We start from the raw sequence: 27,475 nt of genomic DNA, 5'->3' as shown, positions 1-27,475 counted from the left end.
GATGCTATATAAAACAGCCACAAAATGAAAATATAACTGTAAAAGCCTGAAAACAAAATGGTGAGCATTTTTAAAGGGGGAGTTTATACTGTAACATACCAAAATTGTGGAGCCACCGATTCTTGAAGAAACAATGAAACATGGATTGCCAACAGAATGACATACATTACCAGCAAGCTAAATGAAGCTTTAGCAAGTATTTTTCTGCACTAAATATTCAGATATTCGTATCAATTGATATTACTAAAGGATTTTTCCATCTGAGTTTTATGACCAATTATGTATCCTCTTCTAATGAAAACAAACCAAATTAAATAGCAGATGGTTTTTATCAAGAGAACATGGACTGGACTTATAACCAAGTTATGTGACCAAGAAATCATTCCAAAATAATGAGGACTGCTATAGAAACAGATTTACATTTGTAACAAAAGGATGTCTAAGTACATTTTAGAAGCTAGAAACCTTATGTTTCTTTTGTTTTCACATGTTCTGGAAAATAAAGAGACATCATCACATATTCTCTCAAAGGGAAACAATTCCTATCATTTGAGGAAGTTTCTCTCGGTCGTGACTTTTTAAGGCAAAACAAACACAAGTATTTTGTACTGGTCTTTAGAAATTCATCAGCCAACTAAATCTCACAATTCATGCAGTTGAAGTATTGGAGAGAAAAATGAAAGAATTCCTACAAGACATGAAATAAAACACAGCTACTTCACTGTTGTCAGGTAAAAACTCATGTCCAAATCTGTTAATGACATCATGTATCATACTGTGAAAAACTGCTATAGTGAGCCAAAAGGCCCATAAGGCAACAGCAAACAGGTAGGTCAGAAGATGCATGCACCCCAGGACACTGTTTAACATTTACAAGAGAAAAGAATCTTGCTCTAGAGTAGATGCATTTTCCTTAATTATCATCTAAACTGACACTTCTGCTTTATTTAATTCTAAATCTAACTGATGTGACAAAGACCTGATGTTTAATCTGTCAGTTCAGAAAATTTGGCACACTTTAAAATTTTCCATTTTTATAGGATTTCAATGCTGGCAAAGACCTTCACTTACTCAAATATATGCCTTTAGTAAGCTCAAAAGAAATTAATAATGTTAGCATTTGTGTTTCTGAAACACTACCTTTAAAATAATATGCATAAATAAAACTATATTCTAAAACTTGTCAAAGGTTACATCAAGTGAAAGGCTAACATGAGTTCTGAAAATTATCAGCTTTTATAATTTGTTATGATTTTGCAGGCAAAATCCTGTACTTGAAATGTGAAATATAGTTGGTTGTATGATTTTATATTTTAACTAAATATACTAATTACTGACATTTTAGCCCAGCAAATCAGACATTATTTTTATAAATTACTCTAAACTTCTATATATTAAAACATAGATATGCATGAATTAGCAAGAGTTTGGCTTTTTTCTTTTAATTTTCCTCAAAATGATATACACTGGGGGATTTACACAAAAGGTTTCACAGGAAATGTGTAACTTTAATAGATTCCTCAGAAAATGGGCTTCAGATACTCCTTTTCCCTAAAATTTCATTTTTTGCTTTAAAAATTCTGTTTAATAAAATCAACTGATGCATTCTTTTAAACCACCTTAAAAATGGCTATTTCTTAATATGATATTAAATTTCAATTTTCTCCTTCTACAAGATATGAAAGGGTGTGGTCACAAAATAAATCATTCATTCATAAGAGTGATTAGTGCTCTTTTACTAAGGTCTGTGGTGTTTTACTTCAAAATAATGTCCTTTTTTTCCAATTTTTATAAGTTTGCTTGTTATAAAGTTCAGTGAGCACTTTCACTGAGAAATATGAAATATTTATCATTTGCCTACTTCAGTGGGAAATAACTCCAGATATCCCCAAACACACTGTTGACTGCTGAATATGAATTTCAATCAAGAGCACGGACAAAGTGATTTAAAACAAACTAGTGCTCTGTGCCATTTGTCATTTTAAGTGAACATTTGTCCTGTTCATTTGAAATCTCATGGGAATAATTACACCTACACTAATTGTGCTACAACACGTTAAAATAGCGTTTATTTTCCACCTACTCACAACATTTTAAAATGAAATCTTAAAACACTGGGCTAAAATTAGTTTTGCATACTGGGTAGTTTTATTATACAAAAATATACTGTATCTCAAATAATAACCTTGAAAAACCCAAATAAGGAAAACCTTTTTAGTTTATTAAACAATTTTGAACTATATAGGAGCAATCTCCAGTACAGTTATTTCTTCAAATGGGGAACCCAATTTCCTTGTACATCAAAACAATGCAAACCTTGATGTTTCCTAATTCTACATTTTCCATTAATAGTTTATAAATTTAAAAATTAAACTAAGTACACAATAAAAAAATTTGTTTACAAAGAACACAGGTTTTGTACGTCCTTTAAATTGCCAAATATCAAATAGTTTATTCTATTTCACTTTCTAGGGAAAAAACCAACTGCTCCAAAAGAATGTGTTTTTCTCCCATTCTGGAAATCAACATGCAGTCTGAATCTAATATTACAGTGCGAGATGACATTGATGACATCAACACCAATATGTACCAACCACTATCATATCCATTAAGCTTTCAAGTGTCTCTCACCGGATTTCTTATGTTAGAAATTGTATTGGGACTTGGCAGCAACCTCACGGTACTGGTACTTTACTGCATGAAATCCAACTTAATCAACTCTGTCAGTAACATTATTACGATGAATCTTCATGTACTTGATGTAATCATTTGTGTGGGATGTATTCCTCTAACTATAGTTATCCTTCTGCTTTCACTGGAGAGTAACACTGCTCTCATCTGCTGTTTCCATGAGGCCTGTGTATCTTTTACAAGTGTCTCAACAGCAATCAACGTTTTTGCTATCACTTTGGACAGATATGACATCTCTGTAAAGCCTGCAAACCGAATTCTGACAATGGGCAGAGCTGTAATGCTAATGATATCCATTTGGATTTTTTCATTTTTCTCTTTCCTGATTCCCTTTATTGAGGTAAATTTTTTCAACCTTCAAAGTGGAAATACATGGGAAAACAAGACACTTTTGTGTGTCAGTACGAATGAATACTACACTGAACTGGGAATGTATTATCACCTGCTAGTACAGATCCCAATATTCTTTTTCACTGTCATAGTAATGTTAATCACATACACCAAAATACTTCAGGCTCTCAATATTCGAATAGGCACAAGATTCTCAACAGGGCAGAAGAAGAAAGCAAGAAAGAAAAAGACGATTTCTCTAACCACACAACATGAGACTACAGACATGTCACAAAGCAGTGGTGGGAGAAATGTAGTCTTTGGTGTTAGAACTTCAGTCTCTGTAATAATTGCCCTCCGGCGAGCTATGAAACGACACCGTGAACGACGAGAAAGGCAAAAGAGAGTCTTCAAAATGTCTTTATTGATTATTTCTACATTTCTTCTCTGCTGGACACCAATTTCTGTTTTAAATACCACCATTTTATGTTTAGGCCCAAGTGACCTTTTAGTAAAATTAAGGTTGTGTTTTCTAGTCATGGGTTATGGAACAACTATATTTCATCCTCTATTATATGCATTTACTAGACAAAAATTTCAAAAGGTCTTGAAAAGTAAAATGAAAAAGCGAGTTGTTTCCATAGTAGAAGCTGATCCCATGCCTAATAATGCTGTAATACACAATTCTTGGATAGATCCTAAAAGAAACAAAAAAATTACCTTTGAAGATAGTGAAATAAGAGAAAAATGTTTAGTACCTCAGGTTGTCACAGACTAGGGAAAAGGCTAAGTTTCACCAAACCCACATTCAGAAGTTTTAAATTTAAATTGTAAAAAATTACTGCCAAATATAAGAAAAACATTTTAAGTACTGGTTATGTTGTAAATTTTCAATGTAAATGTCAAGATTAGATTAGGTCATATATATTCAATTTCTTCATTACTTAATGTATTTGTTGCATGGCAGTTTGTTAAGGTAATATCATGTGTATATTTTGTCAATATTATGTCCATCAGAAGATATTTATGTAAGTCATATTTTCTAAAGAATAAATACATAGCCTTAAAACACTGTATAACTTTAAAGTATAACTGACACAGGTATCCTTGCTTTTTTTTTTTTTATAAAGTGTATTGTTTCTAAGCCACAAACTATAGATATATTTATATGTTAACAACTGGAATAGCATTTTAACATAAAAACCAAAATTATGGGCTCCAAGCAACCAAAATGACCCAGGATTTTCTATACCACTATATTATGTTTTCCAGCATAGTCTACTTGCTATAATATTTGATGCATCAAAAATAATGAACTATATATGAAACTTTATCCTTTTTGGAATGTAGAAAATTGTAGGATTTATCAGGATTTTAAAATTCAAGAACCAAAAAAACAAACAACCATGTATATGCACATCAAGATAGGGGAACTTTTGAAATTCAAGTTTATTATGAAAAAGAGACTGATTTTCTAAGATCAAGGGCACTATGCCTATAATATACAAATGAACTGACAATAAAAGGAAGGAAGAAAACTAAGGCTTCTTTCCTCCTTCCTCACTTTGGTTGAGTTAAGCCAAATGCTCTGGATTAATACAGTATACTGGCAAAAACCAGTGCATTAAAATAAACAGACATCCTAACTTTATTCAAGTCAGCCTTTTTGTATAACAGAAGTTAACTACTAAAATCTGAATACAAGGAAGGAAAAAAAAAAAAAGACTTTATGTTATTATAGAAAAGCCAACTATTTCTAATTTTAGAAACACAGCAACTTTAGAGTAATACAATTTACACAATGTTCCTACACTATCAGAGCTCCCAAGTGTTTCAAAATACAGTAGTCCTTTTCAACTCTCAAAATCATTAAAGTGGCAATAAATCTTGTGAATTCGTTTACACTACACCACTTAATTAAATTTAAAGCATTTTGCCTCCAATCCCCAATTCATGTTAGAAAACTGTGAAATTACTAATCCTAACTCTAGATATCAGGTTTGAGAATCTCATATCAAACAAGTATTTTCCAATTGTTATAATCTAATAATCTATCGATGAGTGCTAATTACCACTGTACCTGAAAAACAGCAATAAGTTATTTAAAGTAGGCAAATACTTGCTCCCTTGTAATTGGTTAACTGGACAATTCTTTATTCTGTTTTTTCATACTGTATTCACTAAATCAAGTAGCAACTCATTTTTAAATAAAAATTTTTATGTCAAACAATTCAATAATAATCTCTCATTGAAAGAAACATGTTTTCATTAGGTGGTCTTCTATAATTAAAAATTAAATGTTGGACTGTGAAGAAAACAACCAATTCAATAATATACCACTTTTATGTAAATAAATGAAATTCATCCAATTTAGTTTACTGAATACCTTATCCCTTGGGGAAATGAGCACCATGCAATAGCAGGAATTCACTGAGGTTTACATGACAAACTTAATAGTGATATATTTCTAATAATAATGTTATGTTGACATAATGTCAAATCTTGGCAAAGAAGCGGTTTCCTCCTGCCTTACTTTGTATTCTTTTATGGAATTAAAGAAATGCTTCAATTTGACAAAATGTAGCATAAACAACTAGGACTTATTTTTTGAAAACTTAAAGAGAAATTAGGATTGCATAAAGACATTAAGAAAATTTTCATTCGACAAATATATTTAGCACAGAATATCTCCTAATATATTCATTTAAAAATTTTAAAATAATTTTGTACTTGGATTTCTGAGCATAAATATTTTAATCTTTAGCTTTATAATCTTAATAAAAATTAGACTATTTTTAGAAAAGTCTTCATGTTAAGAAAAACCCTTTGTGTTCTAAATATTTTTCATCTTCAAGTCTATAAACATGCCAAAGAACTCAGTTTAAAAACATTTTTCTAATAAATCTGCCTAAACTGCGTTCATGCCCTCTTGTTCTCTGTAATAAGAAATCTAACAAAATAAAAAATAAATAGCAAATATTATAATGTTGCCCTCTAAGCTGTTACTACTTCTACACTTGACACTGGAACTATTAACAAGCATTTCTGCCCACCTGTAATGATCTTTCAGACATACAAAAGTACAACCACTGGTTTACAACAAAGAATATTCATATTTACCAGATAACCTCTAGTAGCTTTTCAGTGTTAAATAATATGTAATATGTAAACCAAAATAACATTTATGTTAAAAGTTCAGCTTTTAAAAACAAGTCACAAATATGTTTGCAATTACTGATCTCAGCTTAAAGGAGAGAATGAGAAGCTTAGATAACTTTTTATTTAAATGTTGTTCAATGAAAAGGTGAAATATTTTTATTTTTCTTATGATGGCCCTTAACAGAATGTGTAAATTTTTTACTTTATTTCAAATAATTTTACCAAAAAAGCATTAATGCTAATTTTTCATGTTAGAATGAAATTTTTAAATGCAAAAGCAATAGAGGTAACAATACATTCAATATGGGATCTTCTTAAAATCATATTTTTCTATCCATAGGCCACAAATAATATCAATTTCTATATAGCTAACTGGGTTAGTTCTTGAAAACTACTGAAATAAGAACTATTCTTTTAAAAACTAACCAAAGATGAGCTCAACAAGATATGGAACTGTTGTTTTCTCTTTTGTTTCCTAATTTAAGGTCATTGTTATTCTACCAACTAGTACCCAACTGATGTTCAGACATATTAAAAAAGAATTATTTACAATGATGCTTTATTAAAAAATGCCATTAATAGCACTGAATAATTCTGTATTTCTCCCCCATAATAAGTCAATTTTTAGGTATACGGTCTATTTTTAATCCCCCAAATAAAATTACAGCAAAATCTCAGCTCTCTGGACATTAAAAAATCAAACTCCTCATTTCACTGAGATTAGACTTAAACGTAAAAACCTAAAAGTATAAGAAAGCAAGTGCTTATTCGTACGGCTTTATTCAACATAGTAATTTCAAGACTACTTTCCAAAGTCAATAAAACTTTTGGTTTTATTATATTTTATGATTGTACATTTAAGTAAGCTTTGTAATTCAATTAACATTTGAATCCTTACAAGGTAGAAGGCCTTGTGGCTGATACTTATATGGCAGAAACTCATATATTACCCTCAGAGCTTAAAATCTAGAATCGAGGTAGTAAAAAGTATGGTAATACCTATTAAAAAAGCAGAATGTGGCAAATGTAAATTAAAAAGAATAAAGTTCTTAACAAACTTAATAAGAAAAGAATTATGTTGGATTTAAGAACAATATACACAAAAGCATTGTTGAGGAAAGCTACTAAAGCATATCCTGGAAACAGTAAATTGTTGTCTTTAGAAGAAAAATAATACAGTAGTGAGAAGTTGATATGGTAAGTTAAATTAGAACCAAAAGACAGAGGCCTTAAATGCCAGCAGAGAAATCTGAGCAGGGGAATAACGTGATAAGAAATGAGCTACAGAAAAAAAAAAACAACAAAAACAGCAATATGTAGAAAGAGTTGATTGAGTAAGACACAGAAATGGGAAGCTGAGAAAGCAAAGAAAACACACAGGATAGGAAGCTACTGCCATCACCTTGACAGGTAATGTAATGAAAGGCCTGGCAACAAGTGCTGGCAGTAGCTCTACAAAGGAGCATACAGATGTGACAGGCAACGTCAATGCAGAATCAATAGGGTATCCAACTGACTAGAAAGCCAACTGTTTTAAGAGAGTGAAGAATTACAAATGATGGCCATAAAAAGACCACAAGAAATTAGATTTCCTCAATGATCTAAGAACTTTTTAAATTATGCTTTGAATAAAGTACATGAGTAACAAGGGCAAAAACAAAAAGAATTTCTGGCAAAGCAGAAAATTCAATTAAGTAAAATAAACATTATTCAAGAATGTTCTAGTTATTACAAATATTCAAAATGAAAATTCCTATTTGATGTTTTAAATTATCTACTTTATATTTCACATATTGGTTTATTCAGTTTTTCCATTAAACGCATTATTTTCTTCTTTGGTAATTTTTTCAATTATAAAAAACTATAAACAATGGCAAAATTCCAAGGTATACAAAGCAAAAAATATAAATATGATCCTTTGCTTCTTTCCTAATAATTTATTATAAATATCCATCCAACTCATTATATACATATCACCTTCATTCTTTGTTAATGGCTGCATAAGAATAATTTTTAAAAATTAAAAAATCATATAAGCAAAGTTTCTAAATAATATTGATAAAATATCAAATACTTAAACCTTTTTCTATTATAATTAAATAGCTTCAAGCTACATTTCAAAAAGGTAAGAAAGGTAAGTTAGCAAACTGTGAAGCAGGTTCTTTTTCTAAATGGAAGTTAAAAGCAAGGGAAAAACCATAAAATAATCTATTTCTTTTCTTCTTTTCCACTCAGTAAGAAATATAAAAACTAGAGAAAACTTTTGACACCTATTTTCTTTACATCTCAGAGATAGACACCTGTGTGAGACCCCTATGGGACTGGGGTGAAGTCAAAGAAAGCTAAACGTGAGATGACTAATAATAAATCTCAGGGAAGAGAGAAGCTCAGATCACAATATAAACAAGAAATATAAGGAGATAATTAAACCCATATAAGGCAAGAAAAAGATCTAAAATACTCAGAGATGCTCAACTCTTAGAGAAATACAAAGAGAACATAGAACTGTGGGTTAGAGAGTTCACAAAAGAAAGCTAATTTGAAGACTTTTGCTAAGAAGCATTCTGAACAATGAAAGGATTAAAACAAAACCCAGACAACAGATAGACTGGACAGATTAGTAATATGATAACATATATTACATCATAAGAAGTAGAATGAAAGAATACTATAACAATTCACAAACATCTGGAACAGAGTAGTACTGAGATGTAGAAACAAAAGGAAAATTGGGTTCATCGTTAATACGAAAGCTATCACCTTCGAAAGAATACTCATTTTTATGAGAGAAAAAGAGATGAGCAAATTTAACACAGTAATATTTCTCCCTGGCTCATGATAAAATTAGGTGTGAAAATAACTCTAAGTATCCCTACCCTTCTATTCACACATTTTTTTTTTTTTTTTTTTTTTTTTTTTTACAGACCTCTATAAGCTGTATCCATGGTTTTCAAGCATGACAGCTTTGTACTTCCACCAGCAAGCGGTAAAAAGCACTGTCATTCCTATCAGGGCCACCAATATCAACTCCATACCATTATCAAACTATGAAGCATCAAGTAAGATAAAAAAGGAGAGCTGAGTCTGTCTGGGATTGAGGTCATTTTCCTCACCCTGCTTCCATGAAAGCAATTATGTCATATTTCTGAGAGACATTAAGCAAGACAGACTACCAAAACACATCCATCAATTTTTCAGGGAGAAAAGAAAAAGGAGCAAGAGAAGATAATAACGTTATGAGGAATCACTTTCCACTCAGACAGTTTTGGACATATAATACTAATAAGGGATGCAAAATGAAAAATTTTTAATTTAACATAAAAAATTTTAATGTTAATGCTAACAATGAGAGTTCTGGCCATATGAGACACAGACTGTAGGAATGAGAAATATATATGGGACTGATATATATACACAGCAGCCTTTAATATTATACACAATCCCATATGTCATACAGTATGTGGAATATGGATTGGGTAGAGAAGAACCAAAGATATGTATTTCACTCTAATATTGTTAATGCCTCACTCAGAACAGTCTGAAATGTAAAAGATCAAACTACATAATCTACACTTAAACAATTTTCTTCCCAATTCTTAAAAAGCTGCAGTCTTTCTTTTGCTAATGAATTTTTTCCAAGTATCACTTCTTACAAGCAACAAAATGCTAGCAAACTGTAGCTACCTAAATTTATAAAACTGTCTTTAATCCACACAATAAAATAATGGTCTGTAATACTAATGTAACCTTTCATAATGCTTCCCCAAAAAAGTGATAAATACTAACGGATGAGTAAATATTTGTGAAATTTTGTGAAAGGAACAATTTTTAAACTTCTGACCCTACGGAACCTTGTTTAGGAGAGAGTTCCTCAAACTATAGCCCACCTGTATCAGAACCTCTATGGTGTCTGTTTGGAAACTGCAGTTTCTGGGCCCCACCTTTACGTAAGGAGTCAGAACCGCTATGGCTGCAGCCCTGAATAATAAGTTTTAATAAGTACCCTCAGGTGATTTGTGTGCTAAAGCTTAAGAACCATTACTTTATATACCAGAAGACAGACTGTGTATCAAAGTGACAGACATTCAAGTAACTAATAAATGAGAAGATACAGAAGCAGCTCTGAACTCAATTCAGGCCACAGTGCCTTCTTAAGGAAAAAATTTTTAAGCTTACTTCATTTTAACTAATAAAATTTTAATTGAACCATATATACTATAGTTCAGCAGGACATCTGTTTCCTTAAGAACTAAAATTCTATTTTCTAAAAAGAAGTTACCTAGGCAAAAGTTTCCTTTAAAAATCATACACTCAGAAGATAAAACAGTACTAAACATAAAGAAGATGACACTATAAAGTGTTACTTTCACTTCATTCAGCCAAAATATTCTGTTAATTATAAACTGCACAACTACTGTTTATCATAATGTTATCTTATTCTGACCAGAAGGTAAGCACTATACATGCATATTTTTGCTCATTTCAATACAAAACTTATTACTTCTAAAATAAGTTCACAGGGAAAATACTAAAAAACTCTGTTTTGTGTATCTTTTGAACAGATGTCACTCAAGTTAGGTAGATGGTTTGAGTCAAACACTTTTCCTTTATTATTGTAATTTCTTTTGTTTGTGCCATCAACACAATTTAGGAAATATTCAGCTACTCTTTGGTAATTTATGACAACTTTAATTTCCTATTCTGTTTTATAACAGTTTAAGTAACACTGGTATTCAGTGTTACTTAAATACTTCAAATGGTCTTACAGAAGCACTACTCTGGGAACATTTCTTATTAACCCTTTCACTAAGAATTCTTTCCAACAACATTGATATTATCTTCTGTTGTAATTCTTTTGCTTTTTAGCATTTTCACTGAATCATAGAACCAACAGAACCATAGAGTGAGCTAGTATTATTGAAAATGGGCTGCTAGTGAATACAATTTAAATACATAAAGAAAACAGTTTAGGTGATTGAATATAGCCACCTTACAGAAAAACATATGCCAAAAACTACATTTCAGATAAACAATGACTTTGGTGTAGGGTTTCCTGGAGTCTCATAAATCCCCTGAAATTGTGTGCAAAATTTAATGTGTATCTGTATGCGTGCTTTTTCTCTGGAGCAAACATCTACAAATTCAAAAAGATCCTCACAAGAGCATGTCGTCGAAAACTAAAACAAAAACTATTCTTTTTTTAATTATTATTATTTTTTTTAACCACGCCACGCGGCATGCGGCATCTTAGTTCCCCAACCGGGGATCGAACCCGCGCCCCCTGCAGTGGAAGCGCAGAGTCTTAACCACTGGACTGCCAGGGAAGTCCCTAAAACAAAAATTATTCTTAGTGTTAGGAAGAAAGTAGGAAAGCAAAATTGGTAAATATTATACATAATTTTTTTATAGCCTGCCTTATTCTAAGGAAAATATAAGAACTTTTAAAAGCATCCAATTTTAGATACAATTAAATTAAATGAGAAAATAAATATAATAAAATCATAGCAAACAGAATGAAAAGAATGAGAAAAGTTAAATTAAAATTAATCCTGGTTTGAAATAAAAATGTAAAACATGTATCATTATCTTGCATTCTTACAAGAGGTGAGTCAAAAATTGTTCCCTGTGCTTTCCATTAGGTCAGATAAAGAGAGAAAAGAGCCTGATTACACAACTCAGCATTGCTAAAATAAAAATCCTCTAGCTGTTCAAAAGTACCAACTATTCTTAATACTGAGACCAGAAAGCAGTGCCTTTCATGGATCTTCTCAGAAGGTATGTAGTGTGTAAATGTTTCTACAACAACTTTAAAGACAACCAAAGTCTCATATGGTTGTTTCTTAGGTCCTTCAAAATACAAAAATGGCTACAACAACCTTACAGAAAAGGCAACAAGAAGTTTCTTAAGGCTGATGGTTATAATTTTCCTCAATGTACTATAATGGCATCAAACTAAAAGAAAATTCAGTAAAACGAATTATATGGGAATGAATAATATAACATTGTCCAGGTATAAAACCCTCTGCAATTCTGGTTTAATCCTAGGACAGATTCTAGAATACTAAAGCAGTGGATCTCAACCATTTGGTACACATCTACAGGGCTGATCAGACTGGTTGGAAGAGAGAAATGGCACTTCCAGATGACAAGAAGACAGATGTTCTTAAAAACAAAACAAAAAGGCACCCAGGTAATTCTGATGTACTTATTCCTCTCATCCTCCTCACTCCCCAACTTTCAGAGATTACTAATTAACAGAAATGGATAGAGTGATTAGCATTCAGAAAAATCTTCCATAAATATTCTTTCTCAACGAAATTCTAGAAAAACTCATTGGCAGAGAAATGGTTAATTGCAAAACCCTAAACCTGAAGAGCCACCTGAGCTGAGGCGAAGACTAACATCAGGAGAATTACACTCCACCCTTGACAGAGATCGCTGCTAGCAAATTCCAAAATGACAAGTTAAAGAACTGAATTTTCATCAACTAATTTTAAGATAAATCTACTTTGCCCTAAATTTCTAGTCCTCATTAAAACATCTTCTACCTATCAATGATTCAAAGACACAGTTTGAACAGATACAATGAGCTAAAAAAAAACACCAAAAAAACAACTGTGCTTTCCACTACATGATAAAAGACACCATATAAATATTTTATCACTGTTGTTAAATACAAGAAATAAGATATCACTATCATTTATATTAACAAATACACTTACTGGTTCTACAACACAACTAACTTCTCAAAATACGTAAATGTTTCTAAAATCTTATTGAGTAATATATGTCACAGGATCTAGTAGGCAGATCACAAAATGCCCAGACAAAATTGGCAAGCAGCAATAACCATAAAATCCTAGTTACCAACATAAATAAGTCTGTTATCTTGTAAGCATTTTTTTTAAATCATAAAATCACTTTTATAAGCCTCATTATAATAGCACTTAGCCCTCACTTGCCCAAATCTGAACATTTCATAAAAGGTTTGGGTTGTAGGCACGTACACAAGTGGCGGCGATAAGACAAATAATGTCAACATCAATATCACAGGGCAAAATATAACTACAACAAGAGTACAAATGAAGAGCAATGGAGCACATGTCCCTGGAAAAGCTGCTGAAAGGAAACGACACTTGAAATAAACTCTGACTGAGGAATAAGACTGGCTGATGGCCAGTAACAGGTGTAACTATAAAACTGTAAAAATTATACTAAAAAAAATCAAAGAATAAGATAAAATGAACTGGGAATTATACTTACAGTCTATAAAGCAGAGCAAATTTACCTCTATTGTGTAAAGAATACATACCTACCAACCAATACAGCAATAGGAAAATGGGCCAAGAACAAGTAACTCATCAAAGAAAAACAAATGACACACAAAGCAAAAACAAAATGCAAATTAGAGTAAGTTAAAAAACAAGTTAATATACTGTTTTTCACATATGTGACCTGGCAAATAATTTTTAAATGCTAATGTTTATTAATTATGACAAAGTTGTAGGTATACTCTCTCACATTAGTACTAGAAAGAAATTTCATTTTGAAATATTAAGCAAAACATTAAACATAACCTTTGACCAGGAAATTCAACTTCTTAAATTTATCCTAAGGAAACAATGGAATAATTGTACAAAAATGTATCTCCAAGCATGGTCATAAAAGGACAGTTATACTAGTAAATAATATTAAAATGACCAAAATAGTTAACAATAGTAGACTATTTACATAAATTACTGGAAAGTTTTCATCTGACTATTTCCCAGCCATTACAATGATATAGATTTATGTTTATTAACATGGAAGGATGCCCATAATGTAATATTAAGTGCAAAAGAATATGTACAATAGATATAGTAATGTACAAGGAAACAGTTGAGAGACTTCCCAAAATAAATCCGTAGGTGATACCTACCTACATGTTCTAGTTTTCAGCAATTAATACATACCTGAATTTTCTAGTTTGCACAATTAACATATATTATAATTTTACAAATTAAAACATTATCCTATTAAACCACTGATAGTAGTATGACAGTAGTACTTAATTTTTTAAATAACACTAGAATTGAGCTGATTATTCTGAAAAAATAAAAATATATAGCATATGGCAGGCCTTATGAAAATTCCTCCCTCAGCTACATTTAGGAACTTAATAGTCACCAAATATAAGTATAAAATTATATTATTAAATGAAACTTATACAAGTAAAACTGAGCCTTTGAAAGTCAAATTAATTGGTCACTAGGACGTATTTAAAATAGACATTTTCTTCACAAAAGTACTGTCCAGATTGAGACTGCTTTGTCAATATTCAGGTCTTGTTCAGTTTGTGACCTTTCATTTATGAGCATACTTTATAAAATACTCATTTCTCTGCCATATTTTGTAGAAATTTAAAAAGATGAAAACATATCATAGTTATTTAATTTTCTTGGTTTATTTTAAACCAAAGTAGTAGTAGATAGCATTTTTCTCCTTTCTTCCTCTTACATTCAAAACTATATATATTTTCCCAAAGTTAAAATATTAAATATATGAAACATAACATTTTTCATTTTAAAAACCCTGGGCAACTCCATAAACACAGCATATTAATTATGATTTCTCCACCCCTTGGTATGTTCCTTTTATAAGTTTTCTGATATTATCTTGTACTTTTAATTAGGCCAGGTTACCAAATCTAAAAAAAATTCATTAAGCTGTATACCTGAGTTTGTGCACCTTTTTTATACTTCAATAAAATGTTAAAAATAAAACTGACATCTATTTAAATGATGCCTGTTTAATGCTCTTAAATGTTCTCTAGAATGCATTTAAATAATCAAAAGCAAAATACAAACCCTAGACTAAGATTTTTTTTATTTTCTTAGAATGCTCAAAATGAACACGTTTAAATCCCAAACCAATCTCATATCTCAAAAGAAAAAACTGCAGGCAGCATCAATGGAGAAGAGGAACCATTACATTAAAATTTTTTCCTCTTCTCTCCCAAGCACTTATTTTTCCTTTTTTTTTTTAAGTGTTAAATGTGATTTTAATAAGTAGAGGAGGTGAGCAGAAAGAAGATATACATCCAGGCGGGAATCACATAGCGTAAACCAGATGAAGAATCAGAAATGGAAGATGTGCAGTTTTTCCCAAGGTCAGTTCACTGGAAAATGAACACAACCGAGGTACTTTCAGGATAGGTTAAATGAAGTCTTGTTAAGAAGTTCATACTGTGAGCCGATGCAGAACTGACTTCCTCCTAGAGGTCCAGGTACAAACATGCCTTGGACATGTATTAAAGAGTAAGCTACCACATCTGTTCCTTATTTGGCTTCCTTTAAGAGGCAAGGGTGCTATGTGCCATATAATGACCTCACAAAACTTCAGTAGGCATCTGTCCTTACAGATGAAACTGCGGGTGGGATCAACTCTTGTTCCAAGTACGAGCTGGACTGGAATTCTGGGACCTCGAGTTTTTTCCTTCCCCAAAGACTGAGGTCCCTAGGGATTAGGGCAACGCACCGCAGTGCAGACAGCCTCAAAATCTTTCCCAAAGTGCTTCCCGGCCCATTCCGGTCGGGGATGGGGTGTGGCGGCCTGGGCCCCCTGCTAGTTGAGGCAGGGGCAGCAGAAGCAGCAGACGGTCCGACAGGGGTTCTTCTTCTTGTACTGCACGGCCTTGCGCACCTGCACCTTGGCCTGGCCGGTGTAGTCGAGGGTCTTCTGCACGTTGAACTCGATGACGTCCAGGGTGTCAGCCTGCTGCTCCACCAGCATGGCCATCTGCAGGAAGAGGTCGTGCAAGTCGCGGATGCGGCTCTCCAGCCGCAGCATCTCGCGGTGGCGGCTCTCGATCTCGTTGAGGGCCGCCCGCGTGCCCTTCACGTCAGCCAGCAGGTTCTCTGAGAACACGTCCCACTTGCCTTGTTCGAACATGTCCTCGATCTGGTCGCCCGACACGTCCTTGCCCATGATCTCCAGCTGGCGCTGGATGCGCATCTTTAAGTTTTCGCGCTGCTTCATCTCGGCCTGGTTGTACTCGTGCATGGCGGCCTGGAAGGGGCGGGTGAGAGCGCTGTACTGTGCGTGCGCGATGCGCGCCACGGCCGAGTGCACGCCGTGCTGCGACTCGGCGTCCTCGCTCAGCGCCTTCATGGCGCTCAGCTTGCAGTGGATGCTCTCGCCCTGCGCCTTGATGTCCTTGGCAATAGAGTTGATGGGGCGCTTGACGCTGCTGAGGCGCCGCATGGACATGAGGAAGCGGGTGTTCTGCTTTCCCAGCCGCTTCACGTCGGCAGTCAGCTGCTGGTTTTCATCCTGAAGGTCCTGGATGTCTCGGTACAAGGATTCCAGGATGTAGTGCATCTTGAACATGATATCCTCAGGGGGCGAGTCAAATTCATTGTCCTTGTCTGGGAACTGCTGTTCATACCGCTTGGTTACTCCACAAGTTCTACTAGCCGGTCCTTCATTATGCTTTGGGGTTGAGACGTGGTTTTCTTCTCTTTTTCCTCTTCATCCATTTTGTCCCCTTGCTGCAGCTCCATGTCTTTATTTGTCTTATTTTTCCCTTTAACACACTCTTCGGATGGACTGATTCCTTCCTCAAAGATGGTTTATAATTTCTGTGAGCTCATGGACCACAACCAGCATTCTTTCCTGACCAGATTCAATGGACAGTTTTTCCTTGAGGATACCTGCTTTTGGGATGATGATCTTGTTGAGAAGACTTTGGAGAAGCTGACAGATGTTCCTCTCAGGTCCACAGCTCCTTACCTTACGTATCCCAGTGTGAGCAGGAATCCTTGGTAGGAGCTGACATGGCCTTGCGTCACTAGCTCTGGGTGTTGAAAGCAGGCCGCTCCATCTGATTTCTTGAAACCCTATTTTCTTTTTTTTTTTGAATTTTATTGTATTTATTTTTTATACAGCAGGTTCTTATTAGTTATCTGTTTTATACATATTAGTGTATATATCTCAATCCCAATCTCCCAATTCATCCCACCACCACCGCCCCCCACCACTTTAACCATTACATTAAAATTTTTTTAATTGCTTTTAAGCTGTACAAGTCCTTCAACTTCCACTAACAAATAATATTGTTACAGCCTCTACCCAAAATTTATAAAAGTCCCAACTTCACACAATTCTTTTGTCTTATAGCACTTTGGTTCTCATTAGCACCTCTACCAGAGTACAAGTGGAAGAAATAAATAATAAGTGCAAGTAGAAGTCCTCTTCTTACTAGCTGTGTGATCCTAGGAATGTTACTTGTCTCATCCAGACTCTGTTTCCCCAACTGCAAAATGATAACATCTACCTCAGAGGCTGTTGTGAAACCTCAATGAGATAAAATACATACAATGTTTAGCACAGTACTTGCCACAAAGCAAACAATGACAGCTTTTATCATTTTTCTGAAATTTTATGTTTTTTTAATGTATTTTCAATTCAATTATGTCATGTAGTTCCAAAAAAAATCACTATGTATTGATTACTGTAGTTCCTCAAAAAAGTACTTTTTCTCGTCTCAGTATTTGAGATCTGATTTTCACTTAAATGTGTTTATTCTACGTCAGTGCCCAACTTTAACTTGAAAATCTTCATAGTAATACTTCAGTATTTTGTTACCAGAAAAAATACACAAGAAATGTATATTATGTGATTTTTTAAGAAAAAACAAAAAAAGATGTCATTTTTGTACACATAAGAGTAGAACACACGACCACAGATGATGATGTATAACCAATGTCACCTTCAAAATATATAAATTCATCCTTTAGTTCTATTTCTAAAGAAAGAAGGATAAGAGGAAAGCAATATTGGAGGGACCTACTATATGCTAGGCAAGGTTGAAAACAATCTATAAATTTGTCTCCTTAAATCTACCCAAAAGTCCTTTGAAATCTGAGAGAGAATTTACCTTGTTGATATTCACACAGTTAGCAGGAGCAATGCAAATGGGATTTAAAGCAAGCTCTAGATGGCTTCAAAGCCTATGTTCTCCTGTCTCTTAATCACAAACTACATAGCAGGAACAATTACATTATTTTATGGTATAATTTTATGACATTTTGAAGTCTCTAAAATGTTAATAAAGTATTACTTTGATGAAAGAAAAGTTTGTGAATACTGTGCTGTTCTAGTTATTACATTAAAATAACTAGCCTGCAAGTGCCCATTCAACAAAAATGTTCATAAATCATAAATCATTTATAAATCATTTATCTCAGTAGAAGTCTTCCCAGCTACTCCTTTTCAGTTTTTATTTTCATTGCTACATTTTAACCCACTCTAGAATATCAATTTCATTACTTCCTTTTAGGTAGAAAGTCTCCACATCAATTAGATGGCTGTTCTTCAGTATCCCCAAACCTTATTTAAAAAAAACAAACAATACCTTCTCTCTCTCCTCCACCCTCTGTCCAGCAATTACCACTGTTCAGTATTTATGGAGAAGACCAAGCCGTATTTCTCAGAACACAGTTTAAAAACAAACAAGATTTTGAACTACTAACCTTACTAGGAAATTCTATGAAAAATGTCCTGTTCACATTTTTCTTCCTATATTGAGATCCTGACTAAATATTATTCTTACTTCTGTTAGAAGTTAAGTAACTATGGCTCATAACCAGGCTCCATCACATGCCTATAACCAGATCTGGAATAACATCCTACAAGTATCCCGAAGACCAAGAATGAACTTTATTAATCAGCATAACTCTAAAACAGAAACAGTCTTAGAGACAAGCACACAGCAGCGTTTTAAAACATAGGTATCAGCAGAGAATTGAATATGTAAACCTGATTAGAATAAAAAGTAGTTTTCTTTTACTCCCAAATTATTTACCTGTAAAACCTTAAATTGGCCTGAGGCCATTATTTGTTTAAGAGCAACAGGAGAAAAAATGTATAATTAGACATGATATCAGAAGAGTATGCAGGATATTTTATAAGCCCTATCCCATTACAGCTGTTTACTTTAAAAACATCAGCTAACATTTCATATCTGTGTATAAAAAAGGTATGTTTCCTGCCAATAAAAAGACATATAACTCTGGCACTTTCTTCTTGAGGAGAAGCAGGACACATTAAAACACTGTGTGTGTATTTTATTTTGTTTTGACTCTAATGTCTTTCTAGGGCAGAACTTTACAGATCAGCCATTCTCTTTCCTCCAAAACACAAAGAATCCTCCTTCCATGTAGCTGATATGGTACAGATGCATTTGTTTCTTATTTGCTGCCAGAACAAATTACCACAGACTTAGAGGCCTGAAAGCTACAAATTTATTATCTTCCAGTTTTGGAGGTTAGCAGTCCAAAATGAGTCACAGTGGGCTAAAATCAAGGTGTTGGCATAGCTGCATTCCGTTCTGGAAGTTCTAAGGGAGACACCATCTCCTTGCTCATACAATTTGTTAGCAGAATTTAATTCCTTCAGGTTGTAGCACTGAGGTCCCCATTTCCTTGCTGCCTGTGAGCTGGGGACAGTTCCCAGCTACTAAAGGACATCTGCATGTCCATGAGTCCCTTCCTTTATCTTCACAGCCATCAATGGCAGGTTAAGTACTTTCACGCTTCAAATCTCTCCTGCCTCTTCTTCTACCATTGCAGCTCTCTGGCTCACTCTTCTGCCTTCCTCTTTCACTTTTAAAAACTCAAGTATTTAGAATGGTCCCATCTGGATAATCCAGACTAATCTCCCATCTCAAGGTCCATAACCTTAATCACATTTGTGAAGTCCCTTCTGCCCCATAAGGTAATATATTCAAAGGTTCCAGTGACTAAGATGAGAATATCCTTGAGGGGGCGCATTATTGTGCTTACCATACAACACCACATGCTGAGCTGCACTGACTTGAAGCGAAGAACAAAAGAGCATGTCACCACCTTTTTTTTTTTTTTAATTTTTTTTTTATTTTTTATTGTGCTTCACTTTATTGTGCTTCACAGATAATTGCATTTTTTACTAATTGAATATTTGTGGCAACCCTTCATCAAGCAAATCTATCATCACCATTATTTCAACAGCATTTTCTCCCTTCATGTCACTGTGTCACATTTTGGTAATTCTCACAATATTTCAAACTTTTTCACTATTAATATATTTGTTTTGGTCATCTGTGATCTTTTTTTTTTTTTTAAACATCTTTATTGAAGTATAATTGCTTTACAATGGTGTGTTACTTTCTGCTTTATAACAAAGTGAATCAGTTATACATATACATACGTTCCCATATCTCTTCCCTCTTGCATCTCCCTCCCTCCCACCCTCTCTATCCCACCCCTCTAGGTGGTCACAAAGCACCGAGCTGATCTCCCTGTGCTACGCGGCTGCTTCCCACTAGCTATCTATTTTACATTTGGTAGTGTATATATGTCCATGCCACTCTCTCACCCTGTCACATCTCACCCCTCCCCCTCCCCATATCCTCAAGTCCATTCTCTAGTAGGTCTGTGTCTTTATTCCCGTCTTGCCACTAGGTTCTTCATGACCTTTTTTTTTTTTTTTTTCCCCCTTAGATTCCATATATATGTGTTAGCATACTGTATTTCTTTTTCTCTTTCTGACTTACTTCACTCTGTATGACAGACTCTAACTCCATCCACCTCATTACAAATACCTCCATTTCATTTCTTTTTATGGCTGAGTAATATTCCATTGTATATATGTGCCACATCTTCTTTATCCATTCATCCGATGATGGACACCTAGGTTGCTTCCATGTCCTGGCTATTGTAAACAGAGCTGCAATGAATATTTTGGTACATGACTCTTTCTGAATTATGGTTTTCTCAGGGTATATGCCCAGTAGTGGGATTGCTGGGTCGTATGGTAGTTCTATTTTTAGTTTTTTAAGGAACCTCCATACTGTTCTCCATAGTGGCTGTATCAATTTACATTCCCACCAACAGTGCAAGAGTGTTCCCTTTTCTCCACACCCTCTCCAGCAATTATTGTTTCTAGATTTTTTGATGATGGCCATTCTGACCGGTGTGAGATGATACCTCATTGTAGTTTTGATTTGCATTTCTCTAATGATTAATGATGTTGAGCATTCTTTCATGTGTCTGTTGGCAATCTGTATATCTTCTTTGGAGAAATGTCTATTTAGGTCTTCTGCCCATTTTTGGATTGGGTTTTTTTTTTTTGTTATTGAGCTGCATGAGCTGCTTGTAAATCTTGGAGATTAATCCTTTGTCAGTTGCTTCATTTGCAAATATTTTCTCCCATTCTGAGGGTTGTCTTTTGGTCTTGTTTATGGTTTCCTTTGCTGTGCAAAAGCTTTTAAGTTTCATTAGGTCCCATTTGTTTATTTGTGTTTTTATTTCCATTTCTCTAGGAGGTGGGTCAAAAAGGATCTTGCTGTGATTTATGTCATAGAGTGTTCTGCCTATGTTTTCCTCTAAGAGTTTGATAGTGTCTGGCCTTACACTTAGGTCTTTAATCCATTTTGAGTTTATTTTTGTGTATGGTGTCACCACCTTTTGGCTAAAGAAGAAAAGTTCTTAGGATAAAACAGAGTTCAAAATGCTAAGCAATCTTCATCAAATACTACCATTATCAGAGAATCCATCAATTTAAGTAGACATTATCATTAAATCCTTGCTTCTTTTTAAATGGAAAAACACCTAAATATATTAACAACTTACTCAAAGCTAACTATATTTCTCACTGTAAAATAGCACTAGTTTCTACCATTAGGCTCTCTCTCTGTTCGCTTTCTTTATGTTCCACAAATCTTTATCTGGAAGAAAGCTTCTCACAAAGCTAAAGACACACTGGAAGACACACAGGCTTAGATGAGGTCTTCTGAAAACCATGACACTTTTTATATCACAGAAACAAAAATGAATTTGTTAAAATGGTAATAAGACCCATGAGTGCAAGACAACAAGCCAGAATCTTAGAATTCCCATATTAAATATATCTGAAGACTAAAGAAAGGGTGTTGCTGCTTTAAACTAGTTTTGGCAAAGAGAAAGAATAACTTCTATGGGTATAATTTTTCTGTTGCTCTTCTAAGTAAACGAAAGACTTGCCTTAGAGAACAGATGAACAGAGAGAAAAAAGATCCCATAAAACTGATTTTAGTCTTTAAGTAAAAATTTCCACAAAATGTCATTCTTCCAAAACAAAGTAATAACTTTTAATACTAGTAGACTCCAAAAGGCAAAGTAATTAAAGTGCCTTGGCAAATTTATTGTTCTAAGTCTGTAAGGTTACTTAGACTCTATGAAACATTCTTGTATCCATTCATTCTTAGGGAATACAGAGATTTTATATACATAAAATTCAAGTCTGCACTGAACATTACCTCTAATCATGTTTTAAAACTAAGATTAGTTTGGAATCTCAACCTACAGAAATTTTTATCAAAGCGATTCAAATTTACAATGCTCATTTGATTTTATGGACTTCGAGTGCATATGCGCAAAAGGCAAATACAAATTATTTTAGTCTAGTTTCCACTAATGGCAGAGTAAATTGGTCAAGGATAGTTTCCTGCAGATAATTTCTAAACCTAGATAAGCCATTTTTAAAAACACACTTATTTGAAGGCCCTGGAAAGTGATCAAAGGCAGGAACGTATGGAAGGAAGGGTTACATTTGAAATACATAAATTGCAATGGGTAAGGATTCCAAGTTTGGGGTTTTTTGCCTAAGGGCACTGACCACCATTACTGCCATCAACTCCCATTCCAATGCCCACAGTTCTTGCAGCAGAAAAATACAGACTTACAGTCCAGAGATGGTAGAGAACATGAATTAAGGCAGAGTAACTATAAATTTAGAAAGAAAAATCCTAAAAAGAATAGAGCCACAGCAGGAGCAAGACCCAAATCCCTGGCTTACCATTAAAATACACACATGGGAGAGAAGGGAGGACTCAGGAGGAGGGGGAGATGGGAGGATCCAGGAGGATGGGGAAAAGCAAGCAAAAGTCAGAGGGGTGTCTACCCTTAAAAGACTGGCAAGCCATGTGAGTTTACTGCTTTTTTTAGACTGATGGTTTTCCCCAAACAGTACACAGCTCAAGCAGCAGAAAGCTGGGGCCTTACTATAACTTGAGGTGTCACAGGACAGAGCTCAGAGCTGAAAGAGCAGCTGGAAATTTAGGGAGGAAACTCTAAAGGAAAAAAAGATACACAAAACCTGAGGCCCATGATCTTAGTATCAACTCTGCCAAAATTCTTGGTGTCATCTAAACTACAGAGGTACAGGGCTGATCTATCAGGTACCAGGTTACTAAAGCAATAGCTATAAGCCAGAAGAACTGAGCAGAGATGAAGACCACACAGTACAGGGGAAAGAATGTGTAGCTTGAGATCAGACAAGTTAACTGCCAGCTGGAACAATAACAACAAAAAACAATGCTCAGAGAAGACAGTTGAATCTCAAATGACAAATATATTATCCACAATGTCCAGTTTTCAACCAAAAATTACTCCATATGTTGGATCAACAGTACAGAATAGAGAGCCCAGAAATAAACCCATACACCTACCTTCGACAAAGGCGGCAAGAATACACAATGGAAAAAAGACAGTCTCTTCAGCAAGTGGCTGGGAAAAGCTGGACAGCCACATGTAAATCAATGAAGTTAGAACACACCCTTATACCATATACAGAAACGAGTCCAAAATGGCTTAAAGACTTAAATATAAGACACTACACCATGAAACTCCTAGAAGAGAACACAGGCAAAACATTCTCTAACATAATTCGTATCAATGTTTTCTTAGGTCAGTCTCCCAATGCAATAGAAATAAAAGCAAAAATAAACAAGTGGGACATAATCAAACTTATAAGCTTCTGCATAGCAAAGGAAACCATAAACAAAACAAAAAGACAACCTATGGATTGGGAGAAAATATTTGCAAACAATGTGACCGACAAGGGCTTAATTTCCAAAATATACAAACAGCTCATACAACTCAAAAACAAAAAAACAAACAACCCAATCAAACAATGGGCAGGAGACCTAAATAGACAATTTTCCAAAGAAGACATACAGATGGCCAACAGGCACATGAAAAGATGCTCAACATTGCTAATTATTAGAGAAATGCAAATCAAAACTACAATGGGGTATCACCTCACACCAGTCAGAATGGCCATCATTAAAAAGTCTACAAATAACAAATGCAGGAGAGGGTGTGGAGAAAAGGGAACCCTCCTACACTGCTGGTGGGAATGTAAGTTGGTAACAGCCACTATGGAGAACAGTATGGAGGTTCCTTAAAAAACTATAATAGAGTTGCCATAGGATCCAGCAATCCCACTCCTGGGTATATATCCAGAGAAAACCATAATTCAAAAAGATACATGCACCCCTATGTTCACAGCAGCACTATTTACAATAGCCGACACATGGAAGCAACCTAAATGTCCATGGACAGATGAATGGATAAAGAAGATGTGGTATATAGACACTATGGAATACTACTTGGTAAAAAAGAATGAAATAATGCCATTTGCAGCAACATGGATGGACCTAAAGAATATCATACTAAGTGAAGTAAATCAGAAAGAGAAAGACAAATGCCATATGATACTTATATGCAGAATCTAAGATATGACACAAATGAACTTATTTATGAAACAGAAACAAACTCACAGACAGAAAACAAACTTATAGTGACCGAAGAGGAAAGGAAGTGGGGGAGGGATAAATTAGGAGTTTGGGATTAGCAGATACAAACTACGTACTATATATAAAATAAATAAACAACAAGGTCCTACTATATAGCACAGGGAACCATAGTCAGAATCCTGTAATAAACCATAACAGAAAAGAATATTAAAAAGAATGTGTATATATATATATGTATAACTGAATCATTTCTCTGCACACCAGAAACTAACACAATATTGCAAATCAACTATACTTCAATAAAAAATTACTCCACATGCAAAGAAATAGATGTACATAACCCATACTCATGAAAAAAAAATTTAAAAGGCAGATCAAAGAAATTGACTCTGCAAGTGGACTCATACAAGGGATTTAATAGACAATGACTTCAAAATAGCTAATATTTCACCTGAAGTAATTCAACATAAGCACTTAAGTAGACTGTGCTAAATTAAAGATGCATGTTGTAATCCCTAGGAATTCCTACAAAAATAATACAAACTTATAGCTAAAAAGTTCATAGACAAAATAAAATGGCATACACAGAACTATCTGATTAACACAAAAGAAAACAAGAAATTCCAACAAAGAAAAGCCTAGGACCAGATGGCTTCACTGGTGAATTCTACCAGACATCTAAAGAAGAATAAATACCAAAAACTTCTCAAACTGTTCCAAAAATTGAAGAGAAGGGAACACTTCCTAACTCATTCTATTAGCTCAGCATTACCCTAATATCAAAACCAGACAGAGACACTACAAGAAAAGAAAACTGCAAGCCAATATCTCTTGTAAATATAGATGCGGGAATTCCCTGGTAGTCCAGTGATTAGGATTCCATGCTTTTACTGCCAAGGGCGCAGGTTTGATCCCTAGTCGGGGAACTAAGATCCTGCAAGCCATGCGGCAGAGCCAAAAAAAAAACCATATATATGTATGCAAAAATCCTCAACAACATACTAACAAACTGAACTCAACAGCATATTAAAAGGATTATAGACTGTGACCAAGTGGGATTTATCCCTGGAATACAAGCATAGGTCAACATACAAAAATCAAAGCAAGAGACCACATTAATAGAATGAACAGGGAAAAAAACCACATGGTCATCCTGATGCAGAAAAAGCATTTGACAAAATTCAACACCCTTTTGCAATAAAAACACTAAGTAAACTAGAAATACAAGAGAATTTCCTCAGCATAATAACAGTCATACATGAAAAACACACAGCTAACATCATACTCAATGATTAAAGACTGAATGCTTTTCCCTAAGATCAGAAACAAGGTAAGGATGTCCGCTTTCACCACTTCTATTCAACAAAGTACTGAAAGTTCTAGCCTGCACAAACAGGCAAGAAAAATAAATCAAAGGCATTCAAACTGGAAAAGAAGAAGTAAAATTATCTCTGTTCACAGATGACAAGATCTTATATGTAGAAAACCCTAAAGACCACACACACACACACACACACACACAGAGAGCTAAAAAATGAATTCAGCCAAGTTGCAGGACACAAAATCAACAACACACAAAAATCAGTTGTATTTCTATATACTAGCAATGAACAATTCAAAAATAAAGAAAACAATTCCATTTACAAAAGTATCATAAAGAATAAAATACTTAGGAATAAATTTAATTAAGGAGGCTGAAAGCCTTGTGCACTGAAAACTATAAAAGACTGCCAAAAGAAATTAAAGATCTAAATAAATGGAAAGACATCTGTGTTCATGAACTAAAAGTCTTAATACTTTAAGGTGACAATACCACCCAAAATGATGTACAGACATAATACAAGCCCTATAAAAATCCCAAAGGCATTTTTTTACAGAAATAGAAAAACTCATCCTAAAATTCATATGGAATTTCGAGGGATATTGAATAGTCAAAACACCTTTGAAAAAGAAGAACAAAGTTGGAAGACTTGATCGTCTGAATTTTGAAACTTACAACAAAGCTTTAGTAATCAAAACAGTATGGTACCAGCATAATGATACATATTCCATACACCAATGGAATAGAAGACAAAGCCCAGAAATAAAGAGTTACATAAATGGTCAATTAAATTTTGACAAGGGTGCCAAGTCCATTCAGTGGAGAAAGGATAATGTTTTGAACAAACAGCGTGAGGAAAACTGGATATCCACATGCAAAAGCATGAAGCTAGATCCCACCTTACACCACATATAAAAATTAACTCAAAATGGATCAAAGATCTAAATTGAAGAGCCAAAACTACAAAACTCTCAGAAGAAAACAAGGGGGAAATCTTCACTGAGCTAGATTTGGCAACCGTTTCTTAAGTATTACACCAAAAGCACAGAGAACAAAAGAAAAATTGGATAAACTGGACTTCATCAAAATAAAAAATTCTCCATCAAAGGATACTATCAAGAGAGTGGGAAGACAACTCACAGAATGGGAGAAAATATTTGTGGGAAAAAATATCTTAGCTGACAAGGACTAGTATCCAAAATATATTTAGAACTCAACAACAAAAAACAAACAACTCAGTTTTTAAAATGGATAAAAGACTTAAAAAACATTTCACCAAATAAGATATAAAATGGTCAATAAGTACATGAAAACATGTTCAACATCACCAGTCTTTAGGAAAATGCAAATCGAAACTGTAAGATATTACCTTCACACTT

The 27,475-nt window shown here is 34.1% G+C and overlaps 3 protein-coding genes across 3 annotated transcripts in view; 1 reads left to right on the top strand and 2 right to left on the bottom strand.

Annotated features, from left to right (window-relative positions):
• COG5 (component of oligomeric golgi complex 5) overlaps positions 1-27,475 on the bottom strand; it is a 290,399-nt gene that overhangs the window by 215,586 nt on the left and 47,338 nt on the right. The gene's annotated exons all lie outside the window — the stretch shown is intronic.
• Positions 758-3,799, top strand: GPR22 (G protein-coupled receptor 22). The gene is made up of 2 exons (XM_061197600.1): positions 758-828; positions 2,473-3,799. Exon 2 carries the CDS (start codon positions 2,498-2,500, stop codon positions 3,797-3,799), a length of 1,302 nt encoding a protein of 433 aa, XP_061053583.1. The 5' UTR covers positions 758-828; positions 2,473-2,497.
• On the bottom strand, positions 15,784-16,646 carry LOC133096132 (syntaxin-11-like). The gene is given in 2 exon segments (XM_061197599.1): positions 15,784-16,616; positions 16,619-16,646. Coding segments are annotated over 2 exon segments (861 nt in total).

This window comes from Eubalaena glacialis, chromosome 8 (genome assembly GCF_028564815.1).
Source record: "Eubalaena glacialis isolate mEubGla1 chromosome 8, mEubGla1.1.hap2.+ XY, whole genome shotgun sequence".
NCBI lineage: Eukaryota > Metazoa > Chordata > Mammalia > Artiodactyla > Balaenidae > Eubalaena > Eubalaena glacialis.
Note: the sequence above shows the minus strand (reverse complement) of the source record. Positions and strands in the feature narration are given on the sequence as shown.

Coding starts and splice junctions, on each gene's coding strand:
- GPR22 (XM_061197600.1), top strand. CDS start 2,498: ATGTGTTTTTCTCCCATTCTGGAAATCAACATGCAGTCTGAATCTAAT.